This window comes from Narcine bancroftii, chromosome 9 (assembly GCF_036971445.1).
Source record: "Narcine bancroftii isolate sNarBan1 chromosome 9, sNarBan1.hap1, whole genome shotgun sequence".
Classification (NCBI taxonomy): Eukaryota; Metazoa; Chordata; class Chondrichthyes; order Torpediniformes; family Narcinidae; genus Narcine; species Narcine bancroftii.
The window spans coordinates 123,506,597-123,519,609 of NC_091477.1; the positions used below are offsets into that span (position 1 = coordinate 123,506,597).

The window sequence follows — 13,013 nt, forward strand, 5'->3', positions numbered from 1 at the left end:
AGGAATTGTGATCTCTATTGTGATCCCCAGCGCTTCATCGTAGAATCTCCAATCACCTGGCCAAGCTCATTTGTCTGACACACTGCCCTTTCCCTCTGAAGTCCTTCCACTCTGACACACCCTTTCAAACGTGGAATTTTACATTGAGATGTCCTGCAGGTCTTCACAATCAAATTCAGGCAAGGTCACCCAGCTTCATTGAACCCCAGGAGTCCATGGGGAAGCTGAGAAGAATGTTGACTGGAGTGACACTATGTGGAAAGATTCCATTCACCTCCCCCTCCAAGAAAATGAAGATTGTAGGTTGGTTTGAAGAAAATGAAGGGCTTTGGTGGGGTGAGTTTGAAGGTAACACAAGAACAACTGCTCATCAAGATCAGACAGTCTCAGAAGAATCTCATGGGAATTCTGGAGACACTCCTACCCTGGGGAATAGAGACAAGGAAGAGGAGGGGTGAAGAGTCAAGAACTGGGGATGAAAAAGGGCATTCAAATGGACAGGGTGATAGTGAGCTGGCAGGGCAGATGTTGCACCTCTACCGAGGATTACCGAGCTACATCAGAGAGCTGAATACTCTCTCCATTCTGTATCTTCTGGCCAATTCAGGTCCGAACGAGCCCGTGATTTGGCTCTGCACTGCTAAGGGGAAAGCTGCGAAACTGTTTGTACAGAAAAGCACAGCCATGGTCAGAGCGTGATTTACAATTTGTTCTACTTGTGGAAAAGTGCAGCTGGTCTGGCCAGTTTCCATCTGACATCGATGTTTCAAGAGAGCTTGTGTTACTAAATGCTCAGAGACAGATTTAACTGACTGATTCCAGGACGGAGCATTTCATCCTCTCAAATTCTGTAACAGAGGGAGAGGAACACAATGGCCAGCATTCATTCTGATGGGGAGGACCTAAGCAGTTACCTTCACCTCTCCAACTCAAAGCGGGAAGAACATCAACTTCAGAGACAGGTGTGAGAACTGGAGCAACAGAGCACCCGTGTAGCATAGTGGCTTAGAGGGAGTGCCACACTGCTAGAGGACCAGAACTCCCACAATGTGACCCTCCATCAGTACGGCTCCTTCCACAGTGGGCAGTGATGGCTATCACTGTGAATTCTTACCTCAGAGACCTCTTACAGGTTAACATCCTGGTTTCCTCAAAGAGGAAACATTTTTGTCTGGATTCTTCACCAACTCCAGTGAGAGAGCAATGAATAAATCACTTCCCGCCTCACAACTCAGCTAGGAGAGGGGTTGGATTGCCTATACCTTCAGCTGGAATCTGTCATGCTTGGTGCCTCAGTGGATGTGGGTCCACCATGCTGGTTGGATGCTAATGTAACTCATTGCAACACTGCAATAAGACTTTTAATACCTGTTCTTGAATAATGTTCTTTCCCTCCTTGAATTACCCCAGGATATTGGTTACCCCCAGATAGGGTATTCTCGTTTACAATTCTCTTCACTCTGTCATAAACTACCCCTTTCTTAATCTACACTTCACTGCTCCTTCAGCACCGTTCAGCTTGCGATCTTTGCCTTTCACAATCTTTGGGAGTGTAATGCCCTGAACTCTTTCTAGTCCATGTCTGAATGCCACCCCTTGGTCATCTGTGGACTTCCTTGCTTTGAGCTTTGGCCACCTCCTGCCTTGCATTGAAATCATACGGAGGTCGTACATTAGAGGACAGAAGGAGGCAACCAAACCATCCAATGCAAGATTCAATTTTATCAATTCTCAGAATAAAGCACACTTCACAGGCGTTAACGACTGCGGAATTTTTATTGAGTGATGTGCTACAAAAATGAATAGAATTCTGAAAGCGTGAGTGGTGAAGACTGACTGCGATTCTCAGCTCCATTTAAATAAAAATCAAAATGCACGGCAAATAAACATGTTTTCTACTGAAGTATGTCGATAATGGATACAATCATGTGAATGGCAAAGCAAAATACCACATTTTGTGTTTTATATAAAATCTAAACCAACTCATCCAGAGCAGACTCGAGTTACTTTCTATGGCTACTTGCTATGCCTTCTCCCTCAACCATCTTGACTTAAGATGGTGGGGTGAAAGCTGGTCAGACAGGGGTGGATTTTTGTGGGCTGGCTTTGAATGTGGAACTGGATTAGACTGGGTTAAATTGAGTTTGGGCATTTTTCCCTATATTGTCACTAATTTGGCAATCTTTGTTCTTTCATTTCAGATTTGACTAAAATATGTAAATCCATCAGCTGTACTTTGACAAATGATCTCTTCCTGTTTATGTAAATGTGCTCTGAGGTCCTGGAGAAACGCTGTCTCATCTTTACTGTGCTATTAGTAGTTGGGTATGAACGATACATAAAGGTGATGACTTGGATCTACATTCCCCTCCAAATGGGCTGGCATAAAGTGGGAGAAAATTGAGTTGGAACCAATTGTTTTGGGAGGTTGAAATGGGATGGACTCAGCCAAGGGAATGAAGTGGGATGGTGATATTGAGTGTGGAAGAATTGGGCACGGAGACTGTTTCACACTCCTAGTCAAGCCCCAAAAGGCTGAACATTTCAATGGAAACACCTATCATTGTCCTAGGTGCCACGGCATGGAGGCCACATCAGCTTCACCTCATATGACAACTCCACTATTCCAGGAACAAGTCAGGCCAATTTTTCATCCTTCCTTGGTATTGTGGTCAGTCCTCCCGAGCCAAGCATGCCCTTGGCCACGCGCTGCAGGTGCTTAATGTCCTTGGAATCAGGGATTTGGATCCCGGTGGATGATTCCTGCATTATCCATGGGTATCAGGAATCATATTATTGCCCCAGTTCCAGATCTATCTGACAGCATCAGAATTTGCACAGACTGAGGAACCCGTGTTTGCACCAACAGGAGTCAGGGTTGGTCGCCGTGACGCCACATCAGAGGAAAGGGAAACATAATTCCCAATCTCATGTGAAGGTTCTTTTTATACTGTTGAGCTGAGGAGAAGTGCTGGCTCAGAACATCCTCTCACAGTTCAACTCCTACCTCCAACACCAGCCATAATTCAGAGGAAACTCAATATGAATAAAGCAAATAACAAATGGATTTCTTCAAGCAACAGCTAATCTTATAATTATCCAAATTGGTGCAAGATGGTGATTTGTCTGTAATTTTCAGGGCAACGAACAGATAAGTGAGAGTTGAGAAAAATCCACTGGCGAGAGATGGTCTGAAGCTGACTCGGTGAAGACTCTGATCTTCTTCATGATCTCTCCTCACGGATCAGTAGCGGATTATTAGAGTTGATTAGAAATATATTAGTGCAATATTAGTGTTTATAAAGTGTTTTACAGTTTATATTTAATTGAAGCTATAATATTGATTAATCGCATCTAAAATTTTAACACCAACATCTGGCTGAAATGAACATGCAGAAGTGTGAAACTGGACAACTCTGTGTCTGTGTAATCTCCAAAAACAAAACATGTAAAGTTATCAATTTAGCACTGAGTCTGCAGTCAGGGCATCGATTTCACCAATAGTCAGGGCACCGATTTCGCCCAGGACTATCAAGGCACTGATTTCAGAGTGTGCTGTCACCGTCTGAGTGTCAGGAGCAGTGTTGCTAAGATCCACCAGGTGGCAGAATGACACCATCATGATCAGGTAAGCTGGCTGCAGAAACTGGGGTCTGGTCCAGGACACAACTTGGCAGGAGAAACCCAGCAGGTCAAGCAGCATTCATAAGTAAAAGGTCATTAGTGTTTCAGGCCTGGGCCCTTAGGGTCAACAGTGACAAAGATCAGGCAGAACCCGACATCAAGGTGGGGGAGGACGGAGATAAAAGGGAAGAGCACAGGCTGACAGGTAGTAGGTAGATACAGGTGAGAGGATGATGGAGAGAGGGCTGAGGAGTTTCCTGAGAGAGGGAAGGAGGCAGAGGGATGAGGGAAAGGGGAGGAGGTTAACAGAAATTGATGCTGTCTGGTTGGAGACTGCCAAGACGGATATAAGGTATTTTTCCTCCAGTTTGTGGGTGGCCCTCAAACTGGCAGAACATGAAGCCATGGACAGACTTGAAAATGTGGCATTGGGTGTGGAACTGAAGTGGTTAGCACCGAGAGGTCTGTGCTGGTCCAGTGGATCATAATCAGAACAAGGTGAGCTCAGGGCAAGGAGGGCAGAGAGTGCCAAAGGAAACCTCGCACAGACCCAGAAGCTTCTGATCATGAATGTCACCGCAGTTTGTTGCATAGAAAGAGCCCGCGTACTCTACATCACCATAATATGAGATTGAAGGGGACAAAACAAACAATACAGTTAGGTTGTGGGTTGTGACAGGTACATCAGCAGAAACACAGACTTCCCCAGAGCACAACCAGAGGGTTTACACTTCTGCTCCAGTCTTCAAACATCCATCACAATACCTTAACCCGTCCCCACCAGTACTGTACCCCGTGTTACAGAGGGACAGACCTGTCCCCACCAGTCCTGTACCCCAGTGTTATACAATGACAGACCCATCCCCACCAGTACTGTACCCCAGTGTTACACAGTGACAGACCTGTCCCCACCAGTACTGTACCCCAGTGTTACACTGGCCCATGCCCACCTGTACTGTACACTGGTGTTACACAGTTACAGACCCGTCCACACCAGTACTGTACCCCGGTGTTACAGAGGGACAGACCCGCCCCACCAGTACTGTACCCTGGTGTTACACAGTGGCAGAATCGCCCCCACCAGTACTGTACCCCGGTGCTAACAGTTGCAGACTCATCCCAAAAGCACTATGTAGCTATCAGGGGTGATGTTTAGAAATAATATTCCACCCCCCCACCAGTAACCCCACTCTACTCCTCCCCTACTCCTTTGCTGCCCCCATTGCACTTCACCCCCCACTCCAGCTTCCCACAATACACCCTCTCCCCATCCACCCCTTAGTCACAGTCTCTGATTTGCTCTACACACTTCCTGCTATTTAGTGTGTGGAGGGTGGGGGGGCGGGGTCAGTTCCAGTTTTTGTGATTAACTGGTTGGAACGTTATGGCAAATTGGTCTGGCTGATTGGCTCTGTGGTGGGGAGGTGTTTCTGGAAGGGTGTGACCAGAGGAGCATCGCAGGGGTCAGCGCTGGGACCTCTGTTGTGGCCATCCATGTAAACCACCTCGATGATAATGTGGGGTGCCAGGAATACTCGGCATGGCTTTGTTCGTGGCAATCATAGCTCACAAGTTTGATTGGAGCTTTTTTGAAGATGTGGCAAAGAGGATTGTTGAGGATTGGGTGATAAATGTTGTCCACTAGACTAGATTCCACCAGGTGTCCTGGTCCTTGATGTCAGATCTCACGTCATCTATGGTGTACTAGCCCACTTGGCACAGAATAGCTTGGTGGTTGTTCAGATTGGAGGCCTGTGACAGATGTGATCATTATTTAAGATAACAATCTGGATGAGAATGTGGGATAGTGGACAATGAGACAGGTCATTGACAGGACCATGGTTATCTGAGTCAATGACAGATGGAGTTTCATTCAGGACAAGGCCCAGTGCTTTAATTCCAGCCAGGGCGCATCCACAGGAAATGGTGGGACACTGCAGTGTTGTAGCCCATGTTCCATGAACATGATGAGACTGGTAAACAGGACAGTGAAGATGATGTTGGCATCAGTCGATCGTGCAATGAGGAGCTGGGACATCATGTGATAAGTCGTTGATGAGACCACTTGCAGGTCTCAGATGAATAAACATCAGTGGTTGATGATCAAACTGATGGCTGTTTTGGTATCAATTGTTCCAACCATCTCCAGTTATTTGGAGCTATTTATCAGGTCTAATTTAGTTTGGACATATTTTTTGTAGTCTGGTCTTTCTATTTGATCAGACTAGGTCCTGATGTAAGAAGCTCAAATCAATAAATATCATCACTTTTTGTTGGTGCTACACCTTCAGCTCCTTCTTTCTTTGGCTTGGCTTCGCGGACGAAGATTTATGGAGGGGTATGTCCACGTCTGCTGCAGGCTCGTTGGTGACTGATAAGTCCAATGCGGGACAGGCAGACACAGTTGCAAGGGAAAATTGGTGGGTTGGGGTTGGGTGTTGGGTTTTTCCTCCTTTGTCTTTTGTCAGTGAGGTGGGCTCTGCGGTCTTCTTCAAAGGAGGTTGCTGCCCGCCGAACTGTGAGGTGCCAAGATGCAAGGTTGGAGGTGATATCAGCCTACTGGCGGTGGTCAATGTGCAGGCACCAAGAGATTTCTTTAAGCAGTCCTTGTACCTCTTCTTTGGTGCATCTCTGTCTCGGTGGCCAGTGGAGAGCTCACCACAGAACACGATCTTGGGAAGGTGATGGTCCTCCATTCGTGAGGACGTGACCCACCCAACGCAGTTGGGTCTTCAGCAGCATGGATTCGATGCTTGTGGACTCTGCCAGCTCGAGTTCTTCGATGTTGGTGATGAAGTCATTCCAATGAATGTTGAGGATGGAGCGGAGACAGCGCTGATGGAAGCATTCTAGGAGCTCCTAGTACGATTAATCCACTTTGTGTGATCAAATCACATTGGCCGATGAGGAATTCAGGTCCCTGAAGGGCTCTCTGGGCTATCTATCGTCTTGACCAATCCAGTCAAATCCTTGCTCTCTCATCACACCGTGCTCTCCAATCTTCTCCTTGTGTGGCCTGCAGGAACTGTGGCCAGGACTTTGTGCTGAGATGGACTGACTGCAAGGTTGGCCACACACTCCCCCAGATCGCACCCATGCTGTAGCCACGTCGCTGTCTCAGGTAGACAACTGTGGAGGGGAGGGTGGCATTTTGTGTGCTTAATCAATCACCGTGCGGATATCATGTTGCGGAGGAGTGTTGTAACAATCCTGGACTGCTGTAGGAGATTACCTGGGTGGAGAATCCAGATCAAGTCTAACAACCGTGACCTCCGCAGCAAGCATGGACCAGGATGGTATCCAAACCATCTCACACCACAATCCTCAGGCAGGTAAATTTTACCCATTAATGCAACTGTGAACTGATCCAAATGCTCGCCAGGACCCTGAGCAGACAATACTTGGAGGACGCTGATGGTGAAAACTGGCAGCAGCACCAAGTCCCACAGGAGAATGGCTTCAATGTCTGAAAGCAGGACAGTTAAACAATAAACAGCAAGAGAGGGGTGGATGAAGCTCTGGTCCCACGGAACTGCCTCAGGTCTTGAGCACCTTCGGCCACTGATCAAGAGTCGTGCCGCCACTCAAACACAGAAAACCTTCAGACACTATGTTTCCGGCTTCTCCCAATCCTATTTCCTGCTTCAGAGATTGCTCCACATCCACTCTGTTGGTTTCACATCAGTTTTCCGGTCACAGCCTAAACACCAGTCCCACAAAGCTCGACTCACACCAAGCGGCAGTGACGGCTTCAGCATGCAGCTGAAAAGTATGGCGATTTTGAGGCATGAGAGGGTTGTGAGAAACAGCAGGAACTCTTCCTATCCCCATGGGACCCTGAAACCTACCCCCATGGAATCCCTAAACCCTACAGGGTTTAGCCTTAATCCCACAAGAAATCAAACCCTAACTCCAACACAAACTCTGGTCCTAACCCAACCTGACTGCAGGCTCCCTTCAGCAAGAAGCAATACGTCTTTTTAGAATCTCCCTGATTAAAACGAATATATTACCTATGATGGGTAATGTTACCTACAGGCTTTGTCTATTTTTATTCCTGTCTTTTTTTTGGTTCCCTTTGATGAAATCTGATCTTCTGATATATGGAAGAATAAACACCTTCAAAAACTTGAAAAGAATGGAGGTTTAGCCTTGCAAACTTTAGGTTCTATTACTGGGCAGTCAGCATACAAAATCTTATGTTTTAGTCATATTTTATTAACCATGAAGACTGTCCAATATGGGTCTCTTTGGAATCTAATTCTGTTACAAAATTTTCTATTGTTTCTCTTCTTGGATCTTCACTTCCCTTGCCTTTAAATAAATTAACTGACTCTTCAATAGTTAAACATACTTGAGAACTGGACACAGTTTTGAAAACATTTTGGTTTTTTGAGATTTTCTTTTTCTAGTTCTATTTTTTCCTATTTCTGTAAACCTTCCATTCTTTTAAAGAATGGTACAGATTAGACATTAAATGTTTTAACGATCTATTTATTGAGGGGAGCCTCTTTTCTTTTAAATATCGATGATCAAATACTCATTTTTAGCATTATTTACAGATGAGAGATTTTTTCAATCTCAATTACATACATTTCCTAAGAGTTTAATTTATGTAATTATTAATTTGCAACCTTTTTTTAATCATGATTCAATATCTAACATTTATGATATGGTGTTGGGAATAAGAGTGTCTCTTTTGGATAAAATTTAAAAAAGCCTGGGAACAATCTCTTAAGAAACTTAGAATTGGTTAATGCCTCATCTTTATGTGCCCGCTACTCCCTCCTACAATTTAAAGTAGTCCATAGAGCCCACATGTCCAAAGTCAAACTATCCCATTTTTATGCAGATGTATCTCCTCGATGTGATAGACGCAACATGGGAATGCTTCACTAATTCATATGTTTGGGACCTGTCGACACCTCGGGAAACATTATTTCAAACTTTTTCTGTACTCTTTCAAGATAATTTTAAGCCTAATCCTCTAACTGCCTTGTTTGGTATTGTTGGAGAGAGAGGCATAAATCTAACAGCAGCTGATTTGCATGTATTAGCTTTTGCTTCTCTTATGACTAGGCTGGTGTTGCTCAGATGGAGGGACGATGCTCTTCCTACCCACGCTCAAGGGTTACGTGATGTTATGTTTAAATTTAGAGATTTGTGGTTCAATATCCGATTTGAATTTAAATTTTCAAATATTGTGGGGGTTCATTTGGAATTACTTTCAAAATCTCTGATTTGGTATTAATGCAGATGTAATGACTAATAAGGTCATTTATTACTGCAACAGAGAATTATTTTTTCTCTCTTTGTCAAACAGCTTTGGTTTTGGTAGTGGGATTATATTTAAAAAAAATATAATAAAATATTACTATATTTTGTTTGATTAAGAATGCGGGGTAATGTGGACGAAATGGTTTGATCTGAATGGAGTGCACTCTGTATTCGTTTATACTCTGTTCTTTCTTTTGATTTTGAATTTCACTTTCAATAAAAATATTGAAAAAGAAAAGAATCTGCCTGATTTTAGAAATGTTTCCTGGCCAACCTGTTCAATGTGGTGCTGAGAACGTGTGCTTCTGACTGGTTATTTAAAATGCCAGCCTATTTATTCTTATGGCAATGCAGATTCTCAGAGCTAAATAAAAGTTTCTCTGCGCATTTATAGAGTGCCAAAAGTCAATATTATTCCTTCCTGTGCAAACACAAAGCAAGAACGCTTGGTCCCGTTTTATCCAGCTGTTTCTGTCAACACAGAGGGATCTGGGAGTACAACCCACAGTTCATGTTTTCGCCCTGCTGACCCCAGTTCCCTCCCTGTCCCTCTGAACCCTACTCAGTCCCTCTGTCCTCATTCCCCTGCTCTCCCATCCCGTTCCCCTGCTTCCTGTCCTCCTGCACGAGCGTTCCTCCTCCCTGCTGGGATTCAGGCTGGGCAAGACCTCCCTGCTGGGGTATGTAACAACAATCGTCTCCTCCCTGCTGGGGTACAGTATATTGGGTGTTCATCCTCCAGGGGCCCTGCACGAGGGTTTCTCCTGCCTGCTGGGATCCAGGTGGGCAAGACATCCCAGCTGGGGTACAAATCAATGAGCAACTCCTCCCTGCTGGGGTACAGTATGTTGGGTGTCTATCCTGCCAGGATATAGAACAAGCCTCTTCTCTGCTCCACATTACAATGGTTAACACCCAATTTCAATCTAATGGGAACTCCCAGCCTGCTGGGACCCCACAACTCTATTTTCTATGGCACAATTTGACCGCAGATCCTTGCAGTGCTCCTGATGACACCCCCAGCACTGAGGCTGCACAGACGTTTCCTCTTTATGGGACCAGAGTGGAGACAATGTGTATTTCACAGCCGCCTCCTGCAGTAGTGCTGAAGGAGGGGCCATGAGCACAAACTCAGTTCGTCTTTTCACAGACTCATCCTGACCCGCTCATTGTTCCCATCAGAGATGTCTGACTGGGTGGTGGGAGTCCACCCTTCACAGCTCTGCACTGGCCATAAGGCCATGGTAGCAGTACTCAGCGACCCAATGGTACCACTCAGATAAACCACGCACGCATGTCCGCATGTACCCACACACCCCCCCACATGCGCACACATATCCACACACACCCCCCCACAAATTCCAGTCTAGGGATAATTGGGTATGCACTCGCTGTTGGTTTAAACAAAGGCGGTGTTTCAGCTCTGAGTGTATGACAGAGAGAGGGTCAAAGTGAGAGGCAGCGTGAAGTGGGCAGAGAGAACTGAGAAGTTGAAAAGAGATCTTTGGTAAGATGCCATCATGAAAGAGTGTGCACACCAGCTGGCGAGGTTGGTCCCTGAGCTCACAGGTCAGTGGTGGCCTTGGCTGTCAGGGTCTGGATACGCCTGCCATTGCACAGCTTGCAGTAGATATGCCCATCCAGGGGGTAACATCCTTGGGTGTCACCATCTGACAGTAGGGTGCCACAGTCCTAGGGGCAACAAAGGCAAGAAGTTATAGAACATCGACCACTACAGCACAGTACAGGCCTTTCGCCCCCTCGACGTTGCGCTGACACATATATTCCTTTAAAAAAAACCCTCCCAACCCCCTAACCCTCTATTTTTCTTCCATCCATATGTCCGTCTAAGAGTCTCTTAAATACCCGGCAAGGCATTCCAGGCCCCCACAACTCTGTTGCATAGTAGGGGAATTATGGGTTTCTGGGAATAGGCAGATAGGTGGAGCTGAGTTCACAGCCAGATCAGCCATGATCCTATTGAATGGCAGATCAGGCCCAACGACTCCTGCTCCTCTTTCCAACATTCTTATTCAGGCTAAAGGCCTGTCTACAGGGGTCGTTGATGGGACCCCTGTCGTTTGTGATAAAATACATAGGTGACTTGGATGAAAAAGTAGGTGAGTAGGTTCGTAATTTTGCAGATGATACAACGATTGGTGGAGTTGATTATCTAAGGATACAACAAGATTTAGATCAACTACAGATACAGGCAGAGAAATGACAGATGGAGTTTAAATTGGACAAGTGTGAGGCACTACACTCTGAGAGGTCAAATGTAAGGGGAAAGTACACAGTTAATGGCAAGACTCTTAACAGCATTGATGTGCAGAGGGATCTGGGGATCCAGACCTATAGATCATTGAAAGTGCCCCACAAGTCGATACGATGGTAAAGAAGGCACATGGTGTGCCTCAATTCATCGTGTGGGCATTAAGTCTCTAAGTATGGGGTCATGTTGGAGCGATGTAAACCTTTAGTTAGGTTGCAATTGGATTATTGTGTGTCATTCTGATGACTCCATTGCAGGAAGGATGTGGAGGCTTTGGAAAAGGCAACGAAGAAGTTCATCAGGGTGTCATCTAGTTTAGAGGGTCTGAGTTATGGGAGAGACTGACCAAGCCTGACTTGTTTTCTCTCAAGGTTTTGTTGCTGATGGATGACTGACACATTTAGAGAAATCATAGAATTTGGGGGCACAGAAACAGGCCCTTTCACTCATCTTGCATCGGTGATCACGATGCCCAACCACGCTGATCTCGTAGGCCTGCATTCAGCTTGTCCTATCCAGATACCTGTCCAAATCTCTCCTGAACACTGTAACTGTCCCTGCCTCCATCAGCACCTCCACAGTCTGTTCTATTTACCATCAACCTCTGTGGGGCAAAGTTCACCCCTCAGATCACCTCTATACTTTTCCCTCTTCCGTCTGCAATAAGACACCCAGCCTGACCCCCTGCTCTGCATTTCACAGCTCAATACCTTGCTGCCATTTACAGGGGACCAGACTGCCTTCTTCATTTCAGCATTCCCTCCCCCACTATCCTCACAGAGGTAGAAGAGAGACCTGATAGAGATTTATTGTTAAAATCATGAGAGGCTGTAACAGAGTTGACATTTCAGAATAATTTCACCAGGATAATCTAACATGAGAGGAAACACGTTTAAGGGAGAGCTGTAGGGCCGATGTTTTACACAGAGTGGTGGGTGCCTGGAATGGGCAGCCAGGATTAGTGGAGGAAGTACATGGACAGGATCGAGGGATATGGTGCAGGCAGCAGTGTTTTTCTTATTGCGGTGAAGGGCTGCAATGTTCTATGTTCTTAGGTTAGGGATAAGAGGAGCAGCACGTACCTCACAGCGGTAACAGTGGAGGTGGAAATCCCGTTCGAGAGCCACGATCCGCACGGTTTCCTCCTGTCCATCAGCAGGCATTATGGCCTGGTTGCAGACGGAACAACGTGGTGCGAACTTCCTGTAGGGTGTAGGCAGAGACAAAGCAATAAATGTCTGAACCACATTGCTCACACATCAGCACAGCACACCAGGTACTTGAGGGTAGCACCAACTGCAGGTAGTGACCGGTGCAAATCCTTATCCAGAATGGCAGGCCATAACCTGCAGCAACTCACATACAACCTGTCCTGAGGGCCCTCTCAGGGTCTGTACCCTCAGAACTGTACCCCGGGGAGAGTCACCTCCTCAGGGACAGTACCTCAGGGAGAGTGAACCCCTCAGGGACTGTACCACGGGGAGAGCCACCTCTTCAGGGTCTGTCCCACAGGAAGTGTCACCCCCCCTCAGAACTGTACCCCGGGTTGAGTCACCCCCTCAGGGACTGTACCTCGGGGAGCGTCAACCCCTCAGAGTCTGAACCCCAGGGAGAGTCATGGAGACACAGTGGATGTACTCCATGATCTATCTGGTCTTCTCCTTGTCATGCTGTACTGCTGACTGGCGTGAATCTGGAATTGAATGAGGTCACTTCCGAGGACGGAGTTCTTCTGTCACCGGATGGGGAACGCTGAGTATACTCTCCCATTGCCACTGCAGTTGGGGCAAGGGTCAGAACATCCAAACTCATCTTACTTTGTAGCTGTCATAGCATGAAC

General features: G+C 46.2%; 1 protein-coding gene across 12 annotated transcripts in view; it reads right to left on the minus strand.

The window, feature by feature from the left end:
* Window positions 1–1,757: 1,757 nt before the first annotated feature.
* Window positions 1,758–13,013, minus strand: part of lpp (LIM domain containing preferred translocation partner in lipoma) — a 294,099-nt gene continuing 282,843 nt past the window's right edge. For all 12 annotated transcript variants that reach the window (XM_069897669.1, XM_069897671.1, XM_069897677.1 and 9 more), the window contains 2 exons: window positions 12,256–12,376; window positions 1,758–10,593 (listed from right to left, as the gene is read on the minus strand). In XM_069897669.1, the coding sequence (XP_069753770.1) occupies window positions 10,465–10,593; window positions 12,256–12,376 (250 nt within the window). In that variant the 3' untranslated portion in view covers window positions 1,758–10,464. The remainder of the gene's footprint in view (window positions 10,594–12,255; window positions 12,377–13,013) is intronic.